At 35.7% G+C, this 18,142-nt stretch overlaps 1 protein-coding gene across 6 annotated transcripts in view; it reads left to right on the forward strand.

Moving 5' to 3' along the window:
* Positions 1-18,142, forward strand: part of ROBO2 (roundabout guidance receptor 2) — a 1,769,701-nt gene that overhangs the window by 1,687,541 nt on the left and 64,018 nt on the right. For all 6 annotated transcript variants that reach the window (XM_025376509.1, XM_025376508.1, XM_025376507.1 and 3 more), the window contains 3 exons: positions 5,849-6,080; positions 8,768-8,892; positions 11,242-11,413. In XM_025376509.1, coding sequence (XP_025232294.1) covers positions 5,849-6,080; positions 8,768-8,892; positions 11,242-11,413 — 529 coding nt within the window. The remainder of the gene's footprint in view (positions 1-5,848; positions 6,081-8,767; positions 8,893-11,241; positions 11,414-18,142) is intronic.

The raw sequence follows: 18,142 nt of genomic DNA on the forward strand, positions 1-18,142 counted from the left end.
AATATAATTAACATACCATAAAGTGAACAACTTCATGATTTTTAGTGTAGAGCTTTAAAATTATCACCAAAATCTAATTTTAGAACATTTCATCATCCCCAAATGAAATCCTGTGCCTGTTAGCATTGGTTCTCTCATTTCCCCTACCGTAGCCCTGTGTAACACTAGTCTACTCTATGTTTTTGCAGATTTGCCTATGCTGGACCTTTCATATGAATAGAATTGTGCAATATATGGTCTTTTGTGTCTAGCTTCTTTCACTCTGCCTAATGTTACTGAGGTTCATCCATTTTTGTAGCATGTATCAGGACTTCGTTTCTTGTTGTTATCAAATAGTATTCCATTTTATCTACTTCACATTCTGTTTATGCCTTCATCAATTGATGGATGTTCGGGTTGTTTATTATGAATAATGCTGCCATGAACATTTGAGTACAAGTCTTTGTATGGACACGTGTTTTCATTTATCTTCGTATAAACCTACAAATTGTTCAGTAATATTGGTAACTTTCCATTTAATATTTTGATGAACTGCTGAGATGCTTTCCAAAGTGGCTATAGCATTTTCTATTCTCACAAGCGATGTTTCAATGTTCCAGATTCTCCCAAATCCTTGCCATTTTTTTCTCACATCCTTGCCAACACTTATTATTATCTGCCATTTGGATTATACCCATTCTAGTGGGTATGTAGTGGTATATAATTGTGGTTTTGATTTGCATTTCTTTCATGACTAATCATGTTCATCTTTTCATGTGCTAATAGAACTTTGTTTTTAGAGAAATGTCTGTTGAAACTCTTTGTCCATTTTTGGGCAAAGAGTTTATCTTCTCACAGACTTACAAGTGTTTATATATTCTATTTTGTTTGTCTTCTTATTATAGATTTATAAGTGTTTATATATTCTAGATACAGATGCCTTATCGGATATGTAATTTGCAAACATTTTCTCCCAGTTTGATTACTGTAGCCCTGTTGTGTAGTTTAAAGTTCAGTGGCATGGTGCCTCCTTCTTCCTTCTTTTTTGCTTTCGATTGCCTTAGCTACTCAGGCTTTTGTTGTTGTCGTTCCATGTTGTTGCTCCTTAAAGCAAACTACATGATCAGTCAAATTCTTGGTTTATGAGTACAAAATTGGGTTATATATATATTTAAAAATAAGACTAATTTTATAATGTTTTAAGAGTAATTATGGTTATTTAGGATTACACTTTCTTATTCCAGTTTTGATATAATTTTGCATAGATTTATTCTATTTTTTGCATATATTGGTTTCTATTATTGTGTTCCCTTCATGGGAACACAATAACCTTATCATTTTTCCAGTGGCACAGTAGGGGGTATTTCTGCCATGCCTTTTTTATCTTTCAGTACCCTTGAGTAGATACCAAACTAACAAAGCCAAAGTAACCTTGTATTTTTTATAGCATATTTTTCCTCATTCTCATATGAAAAAAATTCTCTGTTCTGTTGAAAGTTATAAGGGGGATTCTTTTAAGCTGTATCTAAATGTGGGAATTCTTTGGTAAGAGTCAACGTCATTATGTTTATGAAGTTAATCACTTTAAGTCACTGAATTTGAGGAGTAAATAGCATTAGATCAAAATTGCAGGACAGTAGACTGGGAGTTCTTCCAGGAGGGGGACGTTGTCCATCCATCCCTGTACCCCAAGAAGGTATCATTGCTAGTTTGCACATCTGTCCCCATCATGGGCTGTAACTTCTGTGAGGCTACGGTCAATTTCTTTCATTTCTGTTTTTTCAGAGCAGAGTGTCTATTGTGAAGTACTCTTTTAATAACTGTTTGTTGAATGATCAAGTCAGTTGTTTTCATACATTTTACACTTTTTTTAATAAAAGAAAGAATGCAGTTAATGTCACTGCATATTGTTCTCCGTGACTTTGTGGTTGCACTTGCCATTAGTATGCATTTGAAAGAGGTAAATTAAGTGAAATAAAGTCAGACTGGGGTGTGCCCAGTGGTCAGAGAATTTGTGTAACTCTTTTATTGATGTAATATTTTCAATTTACTAAACGCATGTTATTTAAATTATCAAAATATTAGCATTTGCTTTACAGAAGTGTTGGGGTTGAAGGGAGAAATAATTCCCCACCATGTGATTAGGTTTTGGGCCAGCTGAGAAAGTTTCCCAGTGGTTGGCAGGATTAATAATCAAAGGCCCAAGACGTAACTACTGGAGAGCCCATTCGCTGCCCCCACCCTCACCAGGCTAACCTTGAAGCAACAATAGTTAGCAACAGCTACTTTCTAAAATGGCTGCTTTTAGACTGCATGTAGGCAAAAATGGTAAGAAACCTGCTGTTCCACAAAGAAAAATAGCAATAAGTCACTTACTGAAAAATGATTATTCTCGTTTTATGTTTTGTCTTTGTTTTGTTTAAGGACAAAAAGAATTACATACTCTTTGCCCATTCAGCATTATTCCACAAAGATTGAAAAGAGTGCTTTGACAAACTAGAATTTCGGAAGTCTGCTAAAACCAGATCAGACCCTTAGCAGCTAAACCCATCAAAGAAAATTCACTGAATTTTCGCTTTCTATCGAGTTGTTATGTTGTTTTGTTTTGTGAATGGAAAAGGTAAATATGAAGCATCACACGTAAACAGTTTAACTAAAATGCTGACTTTAGGGCCACATATGAGCCCTCTTCTCTTTTAGCCTGTTGCTTCCTTAACAGTTATGTTTTTTCAATGTGCATCTCTAAAGCCAGCAAAATGCTTTCACTTATATCAGTCATTTGATTCTTTCTGTGCCCTTGAGATATGGGTATCATGTGAGCAAATTAAGTAAACTGAGGCTCAGAAAGTTTAAGAGGTTGAAGTATAATTCGAATTGAGACCTAGGACTGGAAGTCTGAAGATTTTGTAATCATTTTACTTTTTCCTTAAGGCAACTCTTTTTTTTTTATTCCTGTTTCAGAAAATACTAATTTTTTTAAATTATATAAACCCATGAATCTGTGGTCAGACTCTGATTGTAATCAACCCTAAAAGAAAATCCTCCTTCTTATAATCAGAATGTTAATAAAACTTACAACAAACATATGGCCTAACTTGAAAATGACCACCTGTCAAAATGAGCTCCAAAATTTAGTGGGGTAGAACACACATCCAGTAAAAATCTCACCTATTTTTTTTTAAAGTAAATGGTCAGCATTTTCATTTCTGCTTCCACCTGTAACAACAAATTTCCTCCTGAAAAAAAAAAATGCATTGCCACTGCACACAATCAAGTTAAACTATTTAACTATTAAGAAGTCCCATACTATATACTGGCTGAAGATAGTGTACACTGAAGTAAGCAAAACAATGTTTCGTAGTAAACATTAGCTTCATAAAGTCCCTAAAACACTTAATTAATGAAAACCAAACATGGATAAAACCAATTTACCCTGATTTACAGACTCCCTTCATCTGGAAACAGCTGCTTAATGTTCTTCTTAAAAATACAGCTTGCTTCTTTCAGTATTAACAAGCTATTATTGTGAGTTATGTCTTTCTTTCAGTATATAAATTCACTTAAAGCAAATGCAGAGAAGTTTATAAAATGCAAGTTTAATGTTGTTTTAACATATACTGCAAGGGTTTTTCTGAACACTGACAGTTTTGATGAAAGTCATCTCTCTTTGACTGTCATAAATTTAACTTTTCACCTCTTGGTTGCCTTATTTCATAGTGTCAGAAAAACTCCTGCTTTTCAAAAAATGTGTCCAATGGTAGAAACATAAACTGGTAGCATGAATGAGGACCTGCCAATCACCAGCTTCCATGTTACACCTGGGCTCACTTTTTTTTGCTCTAACCTCGTACAAGTGTAGCACTAACTCCAGAAAGTCTTTGAGGGTGAGACAGCTGTCAGGCGGGTGAAGGAATTCATACTTGTTGAGACGTATCTGGGAAACTGGAATTAGCCACACACAGAAATACACGCGCGCACACACACACACACACACAGACTCACTCACTTAATTTAGGGAGTTCTCTCGTTTGGACATTCTAAATATTTCCTTTTGTTCCACTGTGTTTTTATTGAGGCTCTGCATTTTTAACTTTCTAAAGCCAATATTTTTAGCTAATATTCATTTGCTGCCCTCGATTAAAAATAAATAGAACAATACTGCAACTAAAGAAGAGATGTTAGTAGTTAATACATGAAAGAATATGCTTTGTTTATAACCTGCTGACAAATCTCAACATTTCAACGAATGTTGAAACAAATTTCAAATGCTGAACAAATTTCAAATTTCTTTGATAAAGAAATTTGTTTACAGCTGAAATTAATAACCATCTCCATTATCCTCTTTTTTATTTCCTCTTTCTCTACAAACTTCCTGAAATGAGGTGATTCCATTCTTTTCCATTAATCTTTACACTTTATTTGACATGAAGTATGTCAAATTAAAGCTTCTTAGACTATAGCTATTAAACTATGATAAAGGATATTAGTTGGAACATGCTAACATAGTTTGTGTTTAAATCAAGTGTTTCTAAAAACATGACAAAGCATTCAAAGATGTTTAATTTTTAAAAATAATTTTTAAAATCCATGGTTGTTTTCTCCTTGGAAATGAAACAACCATAAAACCCTGGTAAATATTTTAAAATAAATGTATACAGAAAAGAATATATTTAATTTTTTAATCTTGCATTTATGTATATTTGATTTTTAAGTGATTGTCAATAGCAAACAAAAGCACTTTTTAAAAGTTCTATTTGGTATGAGTTTAATCTTAGATCGTTATTTAAGATGGCTTCTTACTGTACCTTAAAAAAATGAAGATTTCAAAAAAGTTGTCAAACTGTGTCAAGAATGGGACAATTGAAGAGTCAGAAGTTGGTAAATTCGTAGAAGTTTTTCATTTACTACTTGGTAATGGGTGTAAGTGTTCATATGCTTTTAAAACAAATGCTGTAGCTCTACAACTTCAATCTCTGTTTTATGCTTTTTCCAGCCACAGGGATTTTATCCATGATGTCCTCACATTTGTTTTCCTGGGTAAATCCTGCTCTTCTTGCCTATCTGAGCACTTAGGAGCTCTTCATGGAAGCTTTGTCTCCCCAACTCAGGCACCTTTCTCTCCACTGTAGGCTTTCGTAGCAGCTGGCACCTCTGATTCTTAACACTTGCTTATGCTTTTTTTTTATGATTGTAACTTGACCATGGTTTAGTCATTATTAGACCACTCCTACTCTCCACCTGGACTCCATCTTCTCACCTCAGCTCATGAGGGCAGGGACTGACTCTATTTTCATTGTGCATTTTATCCCCAGAGCTCAGCAGAATTTCTGGCACCTATGAGTAGGAACCCGAAATACGTGTTTTGAGTGAGTGACGATGTTAGGGAATAGACACAGGATAAGAATGGAAATCCCTGACAAAGGGCATATTACATATAAAGCCACATGAAAGGGAATTGTTGGATGCAGAAAAAGGGTAAGCCGAGGAGACCACATAAAGCTAGAGATATCAGCACATAAAGCTGTAGAGATATCAGCACATAAAGCTAGAGATATCGGCAGATCTGGCCTTTGAGAGGCCTTGTGCTCATCCAAGGAATCTGAATTGATTAGGTAGGTATCTTAGGTACTGTGCGGTATTCTAAACAGGAGAGAGAGTTCTTCCAGTCTTCATTTTGGAAATAATCTTGGGAGCAATCTGAACTCTGACAGGATAGGAGTTCTTAGAAGGGAAGCAGAGAGATTAGCTAGAAAGTCACAACATGACTAAGATGAGGACAGAAATAGGGACAACTGAAAAGAGGACAAATTCACTGTGATGTCTAAAATACCTTCCTTTAGTTTCAAATGCCGTTTACCATGTGTTTCAGGTTGATCGCCAACCCCAGTTTATCCAAGGCTACCGAGTGATGTATCGTCAGACTTCAGGTCTGCAGGCGACATCTTCATGGCAGAATTTAGATGCCAAAGTCCCGACTGAACGAAGTGCTGTCTTAGTCAACCTGAAAAAGGGGGTGACTTACGAAATTAAAGTACGGCCATATTTTAATGAGTTCCAAGGAATGGATAGTGAATCTAAAACGGTTCGTACTACTGAAGAAGGTCAGTATTCAGATTTCGAATATAAATCAAACTTGTATCATGATGAAGCTAATTTCTGTTACAGTACCTATTTATTATCTTCCTTAGAAGAATGGAAAGATATCATCTAAAAGTAAATTGAGGAAGTGTCATTTTCTCCTTTTATTCTGAGAAGTCTGTAGACTCTGACAAGCAGAAAAAAAGGGCACTAATGTAATTTGAATTTTTCTTAAGTAACCATTTGCACCAAATCCATGTTTTTCAGTTCACTTGAATTGGATTATTAAATATTCCCCTATATTTTGTGTAGATTTGGTTCATTTGGAGTTTTGAGAAACGGAAATTTGAGAACACAGGCTGTTCATTGTGACTACTCTTTTTGTTATAGTTAATTGTGGCATTGTCTTTTATTAGCCACTTTCTCCTGTGGGCAGTTCCCTCTTTCTCCCCATTTTGGACCTTTTCTTACCTAAAGGAATGTTAAAGTCGATCTACGATGAACATGAGCTTACTGTAGGTTTCCACCAGTTCATTTAGTGGTATCTCTTTCACTAAACAAGAGGCTTATAATAAATGTTGTCATCAAAGTTAAAAAAAAAAAAAAAGGAGATGCCAAATGAAATACATCCCTCCACTCTGCTTTTGTATCAATTTTGTGCTCACAACTCTTATAGAAAGCCCTTTCTCTAAACATATTTAGAAGCCTTAAGAAAATGTATATAGGTTGCCCATGTTAACATCTATATGCTTGACCACAGAGCTCTTAAATTACACATTTCTTACACAACACAGCAAGAATGTCATCTTCCCATTGTTTTGCAGTGTGATACACTGGCAGGGGCAAAAATGCATATTTAAAAAGGAATTATTAATCTATTTTTAGGATATGTTGAAAAGTTACCAGTAATTATAATAGTATCTTTTCTCCTTGCTAACATGTTTAAAAATAATAATCATTATCATCATATCTTTATTCATCATTAAATTTCACTCTGTGTTGCAAATTGGTCGTATTAATGAGTGGAGCAGGTAACCTTAACATAGAATGCTCTGTTTGAAGCCTGTTTCCAAAATCAATTTCACTGCAGTTAGACTTTTCCTCTGGATTAGACATTTGTCACTGTTGGGTATACATTCATCTCCAATTTCTGTGGCTGTGTGACGGTAACAAATGGAACTCAGCCGGGCTGTGTCTGGGAACGATGAGTGGCGATTTGGGTTCTTTCACATCTGTAGAAAGAAGCTGAGTCCTGGAATAATTGACCTGTCAGGAAGCAGGCACGGTGTTCTTGCCAAGACAGCAGCAAGGTGAATGAGAAACCCATTCTAAAAGTCTTATTTTTCAATGCAGTCTACTTAATAACTACAAGGCTCGTAGACAAGTGGTTGGATTTATGTCATCGTACCATATTTTGGAGCAATATTGTCACAAAGAAGAATAGAAAAGAACAGTATTGTGTTAACATGTTTCTGTGTGTGTCCTATATCTCGATGCAAATATGGCCATACTTAAGTGAAATATGTCATGACATATTTACAAAACATGGGATATCTGCTGTCAGGCTTTTAAAATACATTTTAGGATATTTAGGATAGTTTCAAAAAACTAAACAGTGTAAAGCTATGCAAGCATTGATTATTCTATATAAGCCATTAATACCACAAAATTATTTGGTATTTTAAACTGTCAAGAAGTATGTTATGTAATACTATAATTTTAACTACTCCTACCTTTGGTTTTAATTCAGAGACTCACTGAGAATAGATGAATTTTTCCACAAAGTTATTACTTCTTAGTTCTCAGACACTTTAAATGAGAGATGCGGCAGTCTAAAATCAGGAAGAGCTTCCCTCTTGCCTTTTCTCAGGATGGTTGTAGTTAGTTATAGGAGAAACTATAAAGGCAGAGAATTAATGTAGGAAATCAAAGTCTTCCCATTTCACATTTGACCCAGCATGAACTGTGTTCATTTTATCATCAGAGTCCCTTCCCATCCGTATAAAAGAAGTTTTCAATCTTAACTTACAGGTCAATTGATAGCAGTCACTTATTTTTCCCAGTATGGGAAGAAAAGGAAGTTTTTTCTGGTTGATGACATTTATAGCATGTTTCTGTTTTTATTTAGTAAGCACAAACTAAAAGCATACCCAAAAAGCTGTCAATAATGCCACCATTCAGAAATAACACATGATAAATACTGGAATATATCTTCTCAGAATAATTTTGGTTAGAAGAAGTTGTGGTTGTTTTTAGAAAGACAGCCTGTTAGAGTAGAGTTGTAAAATCAGACATACACAGGCTCAAATTCTGACTTGCTGTTTGACTTTCCTAAGTCTCTTACAGTAACCTTCTGTTTCCTCATCTGTAAAACCGAGATAACGGTTGTTTCTACCTCCTGAGGTTAATGCGAGAGTTAAACCTGACACTTAGCTCTTTGCGGGGTGTATAGAAAACACGTATTAGAACGTTAGCTGTTAAATTTATTATTGAGAGCATATTCCAAAAGCTGTTGCGTTTGCTTTAAATCTAGATATTGTATTTAAAGAATATTTCTCAAAAAAAACTGTCACTGTCAAACAGCGTGTGCATTCAGAGCTCCTGGAAGCCAGAGCCTCCTGCGTCTGGTCTTTCTATTCATTTTCTGGAAGCAGCACTAACGCGCACCAAGGCTTACAGTTTGCATTTACTCTAATTACTTCCTCTACAGCCCCAAGTGCCCCTCCACAGTCTGTCACTGTACTGACAGTTGGAAGCTACAATAGCACAAGTATTAGTGTTTCCTGGGATCCTCCTCCCCCAGATCACCAGAATGGAATTCTCCAAGAATACAAGGTAGGACCCGGGTGAAGAAGGACAGCCCTTGTATAAAGGTTCCCAGAGAAATCTCAGTGCCTCACGAATGAGGAACATCTCTAAAGGTTCTCTTACTCAGTTTAAGTGTAAAGTTTTTATCTATATTTCTGTGTGACAGATAATGAAACAAATGCATAGGTATTAGAACCTGAGTTCCAGGTCACAGATCACACAAATCCAGCTGAACAATTAAACCACACCAGTGAAATGGTTTTCTGTATGGTGTGATTCTACAACCTCAAGGATTTAAAGAGATGGGGCAGAGGGTAGGTGGTGAAGCCCAGAAAATGGGTTTTATCTTTGCTATTAGAATTCTGCATAAGAGGCTGTAAGGCAGCTGTTTTTTAAACCACGTTCTCAGAAAAATAGAGGCTTCGGGGTTAAAGAGGTGGAGTGGGTTGTGGGCAGCACCAACCCTCACTCCAGATGCTACTTTTGTCTGTTGACTGAGGTTCTGTAGAATATTTCACCTGAAAAAAAGCCACTGAAACAACACATTTTGCAAAATACTGACTTACAGAAAAAACAGTTGATTATCTCATTTTTCACCTGCTGAATTTTTGGCTGTTTAGAAACAATAATATCTATTGTTTCATTGCCATCATTTGGTGTTTAACATAGTAAGTATGTCGACGTTTTCAAAATAAGATTCCGTTTGTGTTGTGATTAGACCGCATGTGAATGAAAAACCCCTCATTAATCTTTGTAAAATTTAAAACTATAATTTATTAATAAATGATGTTAGTATCATCTATTAATGAATATTTCTAGATTTCTGAAAACAGCATATTCTGTACATCTAATACAATACAAAACTAGACACCCATTTCACCTAAAAAATTCAGAGTTGGTATTTAATATTAAGCTGAATAATTTTACTAAAAAGTTTGCAGATTAAATTTTATTTCTAAGAAAACATTAATTTTTACATCGAATTTTATTAAAGATCAACTTGCTAAAGCAAGTGAATGGACTAAATGTATACAGATTTATTTTAAAATGACTTATATCATGTTATAAGACACATGCTTAAGAAACATAAGAATAAATACTTTTACAATACAATAATTATATAGGTTCTAAGATTTTATAAGCATTAGGACATGGTTTTAATAGAGTAACAAATTATCTACTCCGTGTGAGCTTGAGTGTGTGTGTGTTTTAATGAGGTTAGGAATTTATTTTTGTACCATTTGGCACTAAATATCCTACATTTCCATGTAGTTAAATATTGTTACTTTTTTTTTTACAACACGAAGAATTTGTTTTTTCATAAGTATACGTTCTCACTCTCTAGAGACTTGTCCTATTTTGGTTTCAAAGCGCATATGTAGGTAAGAGCTAAATATTCCTTCACTAAGAACACAGATATCATATATCAATAAAAGAAACACATGATTCACAAGAATTATTTTTTACTGAAAAAATTTGGGAACTTACCTGCTCCAAAACAAATCATATGTTTTCCTGCATATGTGTCTACATGTAGATTTTAAAATATTATATAATACGAACACAAATGTGGATACACAATGGATTTCTTTTCATAACACATTTTATAGGAACAATTTCCACATCCCAGAAGATGCCTTAAAATTTGATTCCTGCTTGAAATAAAAGCCTAACTTCCTTAACGTCCGTGTCGAGAGACTTGCCACCACTTTGTTCTCATGAATGTGTATGTGTGTGTAGATATGTGTTGATCAATATTAGATTTATTGCTGTCAACGTAAGTATTGGCTTTAATTTCATTTTAGTCAATACCTATAACTTAGGTCAATTAATCTTGTTAACTACTTCTGTGCAAGTTAATATTTTCTTAAATGAAATATAAATTACTTAGATGTCTACCTATATACCTTAGATATTGCAACTTATAATCGCCATATTTTAGTGGATTATATGCATAATAAATCTTGATTGATAAAGCAGAGGAAATTATGTGTTTTAATCCACACAAAAATGGCATTTGCATCCAAAACCACACACCAGGGGTGTTAAAGAAGGCACTGTGCTTTCTAAATTACTCATTATGAGCTTTCAGTGCTGAGAATAAGATATAAATGAACATGGCATAGTTACAGCTTCCCTCATTGTCCTTCTTTTAATACAGGTGCACGTGCACACAAACACACTTACATACACACTTATAAACAAACTGCAGAGGTTGGGCTTTAGAAGATGTCATTTACAAAACTCCTGTAAGCCTAGAAGATAGATAGGTTACAATTACAAAATATTTAATCAGTTATAGTAGTCTTGTTACCAGAAACGATAATATTATGTCCCTGTGTTATTCACTTTGTTATTCACTTTCCATTTCTGCAGATCTGGTGTCTAGGAAATGAAACACGATTCCATATCAACAAAACTGTGGACGCAGCCATTCGGTCTGTAATAATCGGTGGATTGTTCCCAGGTATTCAATACCGGGTAGAGGTTGCAGCTAGTACCAGTGCAGGGGTTGGAGTAAAAAGTGAGCCGCAGCCAATAATCATCGGTGAGTATCAAACGATGTGGTCTGTGCTTTAGAATCAGTCAGCTGACAAGGTGGATGATGATTTTGCATCAACATACTAATAGTGAATATGCACTTAAGAATGTTAGGGTACATATATCACGTTGACAAATGGGTTAACTGACTAGGGTTTCTTACAAAAATACTTGGTGCAGTTGATCATGCTCTTAAAAGTCCCAGAGCCTTTTTTAAATGCAATATTTAGGAGTTTAAATGCTGAAAGGTAGTTTAAAAATTATTTTTAATCAACTGCCTCATTAGCAATTTTGATGCCATTGAAATATAATAAAAATGAGATAGTTACTGAAGAGAGAGCATCATGTTTCAAATCTGTATGCTTCCTCTTAGCCAGAGAAATGTCAAAAATTAACAAGAAACAGTCCAGAAGAAAGTTTATAATCTAAATATACCATCCCAAAGAAGAAATCATATTAAATCGAATATCATCATTGCATGAAAATTTTCCCTATTATCATAGATTATGTTTGCCTCTTCTTGAGATGTATATAAATGGAATCATACAGAATGTGATTTTTTTTTAATCTGGTTTCTTTCACTAAGGATAATGTTTTTGAGATTCATCCACATATGTATTATTCAGTTCACGTTTTATGGCTGAGCAGTATTCAATCGTATGAATATGCCATATTTTGTTTATCTGCTTTTCACCTGAGAGAATGAATATTATTGTGTAAATGTTTGTGTCCTTTTGGAGAAATACCTAGGAGTCTAATTTCTGGGTAAAAGACTTGTCTTGTTTGACTTTATAAGAAACTGCTAAACAATATTCAAGTTGTGTAATTTCATACTCCCGCCAGCAAGGAAAATGACTTCCAGTCGCTCTACATTGTCCCCAACATTTGAGCTTTCCAGTTTTTGTGGTTTTAGCCATTCTAGTTGGGATAACCTGTGATTTTGGCTTGAATTTTCTTATATAATGTCAAGAAACTTTACATGTGCTTATTGGCCAGCCACATAGTTTCTTCTGTGAATTGACCACATGTTTGCTTTTTAAAAATTGGATGGTCTCTTGTTACTGATTAGTAAGAGTTATTTACACATTCTGGATACAAGTTCTTTTCCATGTATTTGTGTTACAAATATTTTTTCCCAGTCCATGACTTCCCTATTCATTTTCTTAATAATGTCATTTGATGAACAAAAGTATTACATTTTAATGAAGTACAATTTATCATTTTTTCTTTGATATTTGGTGCTTCCTAAGAAATTGTGGCTTACCTCTAGATACTGAGGATATTTTCCTCTAGAAGCTTTATAATTGTAGCTTTTATGCGGAAGTCTGTAATTCATCTGAGGGTAACTGCAGTGTAGTTAAAGGAATGAGGCTTATTTATTTCCATGTTGTGTACTCATCATTTATTAAAAAGACTTTCCTTTCCACCAGTTAATCACATATACATGGATGCATATTCCTGAATTCCCTGTGGGATTCGGTTTGATTATATGTCTATCCATACGCCAAACCACACTGCCTTGGTTACTGTAGTTCGTAGTAAGCCTTGAAATCAGGTAATGTGAATACTCCATCATTTTCTTCTGCAAAATTATTTTGTTTATTGTAGGTCTTCTGCTTTTCCATATACTTTTCAAATCAGCTTGTTGAAATCTCTAAAACTTGTGTTGGAATGGTGAGTGTAAGTGCAGTGAATAAATCCATCAAAATGCATAGAGTAAATATTTTAATAATGACTCTCTTTCTGGGAATGTGATATATGTTTCTATTATTTAAGTGTTCTTTACTTTGGTCCAGTATTTTACACTTTTTAGTGTGTCAACACATTTCTTGAGCATTTGATTTTTTGTGTGTGTTCTTTGTTTTGTTGTTATTTTTGAGAAAATGTTTCTCTCTCTCATCTAGGCTGGAGTGCTTGAGTGCAGTGGCGCGATCTTGGCTCACTGCAGCCTCCCTCTCCCAGGTTCGAGTCCTCCTCCCACCTCAACCTCCTGAGCAGCTGGGGCTACAGGCATGCCCCACCGCTTCTGGCTAATTTTTGTATTTTTAGTAGGGACAGGGTTTTGCTATTGTGGCCAGGCTGGTCTTAAACTCCTGACCTCAAGCAATCTGCCTGCCTTGGCCTCCCAAAGTGCTGGGATTACAGGCATGAGGTCCTGCCACTTCACCTGGCCTATTTGATGTTTTTTACACTATCATAAATGGATTTTTAAAATTTATTTTTCCAGTTGTTTTGTATTACACATAAATTTAATTTCTATATGGCCTTTGTGCTTTGTGACCTTACTACCTCACTTACTCATTTTAGTAGTTGTGAAATGTTTTTAAGTGTTTTCGGATAATCATGTTTTCTCTCTCTTCTTGTTTGTGTTAATGTGATGAATTCTGTTGAATGACCCTTAAAGGTAAATCAACCTTGTGATCTTGGGATAAATCACAACTGGTCATGATATATTATCCATTTCATAGATGTGCTGAATTTACTAATATTTGGTGGCTCACGCCTGTAATCCTAGCCCTTTGAAGGGCCGAGGCTGGCTGATTACTTGAGCTCAGGAGTTGGAGACCAGCTGGGCAACATGGTGAAACCCCATCTCTACTAAATACAAAAGAAATTAGCCGGGTGTGGCCGTGGGCGCCTCTAGTCCCAGCTACTTGGGAGGCTGAGGCAGGAAAAGTGCTTGAACTCGAGAGGCAGAGGTTGCAGTGAGCGCACTCCAGCCCTCCAGCGTGGGTGACTGAGGCAGACTCCGTTTCTAAAAAAAAAAAAAAAAAAAACATTCAGCTTCCATGAGTGCTTCAGTCTTTTCAACTCAGGGATGTGATTCAGCAATGTTCGGGTTACCCTAGGCTGCATCATAAAGTTATCTGGAGGTACAAAGCTGTGAAAATATTAAGGTTGTCCCTGTTTCTTTCCTTTCTGTCTGAGACCACAGTCCTATCCTTTTCTGTCACATATTTTGCCTCATCTCCTACTTGTTTGTGATGGGAGTGCATATCCCAATACCTGTTACTTCTTCATGGAAGAAATGGAAGTGTCCAAGGAACTGGTCATTTCATATGTTACACTTTCCTGTTCTATAATTTCTATTTGCTTCCTTTTACACTTTTCATTTCCCTCTGATATTTTCCATGTAATCATTTGTTATGACCATATTAAGTCCATACACCTATTGTAATAGCTGCTTAAAGTTCTTTTCTCCTTATTTCAACATCCATCTTATCTCATAGTCTACTTCTATTGATTATCTTTTCAGCTGACTTTGGGTTATGTGTTTCTGGTTTGTTGTTTATTTACTTTCACATGCCTGGTAATTTTTTACTATATTGAACATTGCAGATGAAATAAAATTTTGTGATCTTACGAACAGTGTTTGTGTTCTAGCAGGCACATACATTACTGTCTGGTCACCTTTAACCAGTGATGTCTTAGTTTTTACACTGGTTAGTATGAGACTTCTTAGGTTTTGCCCTTATTCTCAAGGCAATACCTCAGTAAAATATTTACTTTCAAGGCATGACCCTCTCCTGGGCTTCCGGTGAGAAGCCTTATATTTTTATCTGGTCTTCCTAACATGGTGAAATTCAAAATTAAGCATGGTTTTGCAGTGAACATGAGCTAAAACCTCTGCTTTCACCAGATCCTTACAATCTTCTCTTTGCATGCACTGTTCAGTGTTCACCCTTGGATGTAAGGGAAGAGTATACACAAATGTGGGAGCCTCACTCTCCACTGTCTCCCTCTTTCACATGGTTCTCCCCTCAATTTTTAGTCACTCCGGCCTCCCTGAACTGCACCCAGAGACACCTCATATCAATAAGATTGAGTTGATTCAGCTGAGGTACTGGCTGCCTTACACTGTATGGGTTGTGGCGCTCTCTCAGGGAAACAGAGCCTTGTCACTACAGATTTCCTCTAGTAAAGTGCCCTTCATTCAATAAATGCACCCCCTTCAGTTTTCCCTGCTTTTATTTGTTTGGCAGTGCCTTTAATAAAAAAAATATATATATTCCATGTGAGGTCTCGCCAGTTCATGACTCCAGAGGCCAGAAAGTTCTAAAGTTCTGAGTCCCCAACCAGGGTCGCTTAGCACCTTGCCACAGAGGCTGCTGGCGAGTGCAGAGGCTGCTCCTGTGTGTGGTTTAGGTAAACTGGGAACGAGACACTGACATGCTGCCCCCCAGAGGTCTGCATGCTCCGCTTCACATGCGGTTCACTCTCAGAGTCTAAGACTTCCGGGCGAGGACCTTTGTCCAGCCTGCCTGGTAGAGTGAGGCTGCCTCTCCCACCAGGCCTTGGGATCCCATTTAGAAACGGTGTTCACTTCAGAAGTACTTTTTAACTGCTTAACTTTTGACTATTTTAAAGAGTTTGCTGAAAACTCCTGATAACACTTTCTACTACATACCATGTTTTAATTGCTTGTACAGTTAACCTTTAATTTTATTTAGTAAAATGTATCAAAGTAGGACTTTTTTGAATTGTAAATATGTGGTTTTGTTAAATAAAAGTCAATGTAAAATTGTTAAAAAAAATTCCTATAGTTTACATATTTTTAAAGTGTTTGTCCAGTGTTTGATATCAGCCATTCCCATTTTTTTCTATTTTCTAAAATGATGCGTATAAAGCAGACTGCCAGCTTCTAGATGATTCTTTCTATTACAAATATGTATTGTATATGGACAGATTTAACATTCAGTCATAGTGTTAACATTTTTTAGATTCTCTAGGTATTCTTTCTTTTATATATTAAAAGTATTGTAGAGAAAAAGTTAAAAGTATTAACTTTTCTTTAAATTGGCTTCTTTCTTAATTAGTCATTCAGACTGAATTAATTCCTTAACCTGAGGGAGACCTACAATCTTGTCCTTCTGAGATTTTCTAAAATAAATTGGAATAAGAAAGAAATATAGGTACACCCAAAAGGATTTAACATATGTGTGTGTGTGTATGTGTGTGCATTCATTTATAGTATTTAGAAAGAAGCTCTTATTTTTTCACTAAAAAGCTATATATGTGCGTGTGTGTGTGTGTGTATACATATATGTGTGTGTATATATATATAGTGTATACTGGCATATATATGCCACAGAGACAGTACAAAATATCTATATCTGTATCTATATCTTTATGAAATGGATTGGCTGAATATAATTATTCTAAGTGAAAGATAAGTAAGATTGTCAAATAACTGTCAAATAACTTACTTTCTTTTCATAGTTTTTTTTCTTATCTTTAGTAATAAATACCATTTTTTAAATTATACTTTATGTTCTAGGGTACATGTGCACAACGTGCAGGTTTGTTACATATGTATACATGTGCCATGTTGGTGTGCTGCACCAATTAACTCGTCGTTTATATTAGGTATATGTCCTAATGCTATCCCTTCCCCCTCCCGCAACCCCATGACAGGCCCCAGTGTGTGATGTTCCCCTTCCTGTGTCCAAGTGTTCTCATTGTTCAGTTCCCACCTATGAGTGAGAACATGCGGTGTTTGGTTTTCTGTTCTTGTGATAGTTTGCTGAGAATGATGGTTTCCAGCTGCATCCATGTCCCTACAAAGGACATGAACTCATCCTTTTTTATGGCTGCATAGTATTCCATGGTGTATATGTGCCACATTTTCTTAATCCAGTCTGTCACTGAGGGACATTTGGGTTGGTTCCAAGCCTTTGCTATTGTGAATAGTGCTGCAATAAACATACGTGTGCATGTGTCTTTATAGCAGCATGATTTATAATCCTTTGGGTATATACCCACTAATGGAACGGCTGGGTCAAATGGTATTTCTAGTTCTAGATCCTTGAGGAATCGCCACACTGTCTTCCACAATGGTTGAACTAGTTTATAGTCCCACCAACAGTGTAAAAGTGTTCCTATTTCTCCACATCCTCTCCAGCACCTGTTGTTTCCTGACTTTTTAATGATTGCCATTCTGACTGGTGTGAGATGGTATCTCATTGTGGTTTTGATTTTCATTTCTCTGATGGTGAGTGATGATGAGCATTTTTTCATGTGTCTGTTGACTGCATAAATGTCTTTTGAGAATTGTCTGTTGATATCCTTTGCCCACTTTTTGATGGGGTTGTTTGTTTTTCTCTTGTAAATTTGTTTGAGTTCTTTGTAGATTCTGGATATTAGCCCTTTGTCAGATGGGTAGATTGCAAAAATATTCTCCCATTCTGTAGGTTGCCTGTTCACTCTGATGGTAGTTTCTTTTGCTGTGCAGAAGCTCTTTAGTTTAATTAGATCCCATTTGTCTATTTTGGCTTTTGTTGCCATTGCTTTTCGTGTTTTAGACATGAAGTCCTTGCTCGTGCCTATGTTTGGAATGGTATTGCCTAGGTTTTCTTCTAGGGTTTTTATGGTTTTAGGTCTAACATTTAAGTCTGTAATCCATCTTGAATTAATTTTTGTATAAGGTGTAAGGAAGGCATCCAGTTTCAGCGTTCTACTTATGGCTAGCCAGTTTTCCCAGCACCATTTATTAAATACGGAATCCTTTCCCCATTTCTTGTTTTTGTCAGGTTTGTCAAAGATCAGATGGCTGTAGATGTGTGGTATTATTTCTGAGGGCTCTGTTCTGTTCCGTTGGTCTATATGTCTGTTTTGGTACCGGTACCAGTACCATGCTATAAATACCATTCTCAAGTAAAACGTTCTTGATTCTTTTTCTTCCTAGTGACTATCTGCCAGATATTTGGGGGATTTATTTCCTTGTAGGGAAGTAAAA

This window comes from Theropithecus gelada, chromosome 2 (assembly GCF_003255815.1).
Source record: "Theropithecus gelada isolate Dixy chromosome 2, Tgel_1.0, whole genome shotgun sequence".
NCBI classification, from domain to species: domain Eukaryota; kingdom Metazoa; phylum Chordata; class Mammalia; order Primates; family Cercopithecidae; genus Theropithecus; species Theropithecus gelada.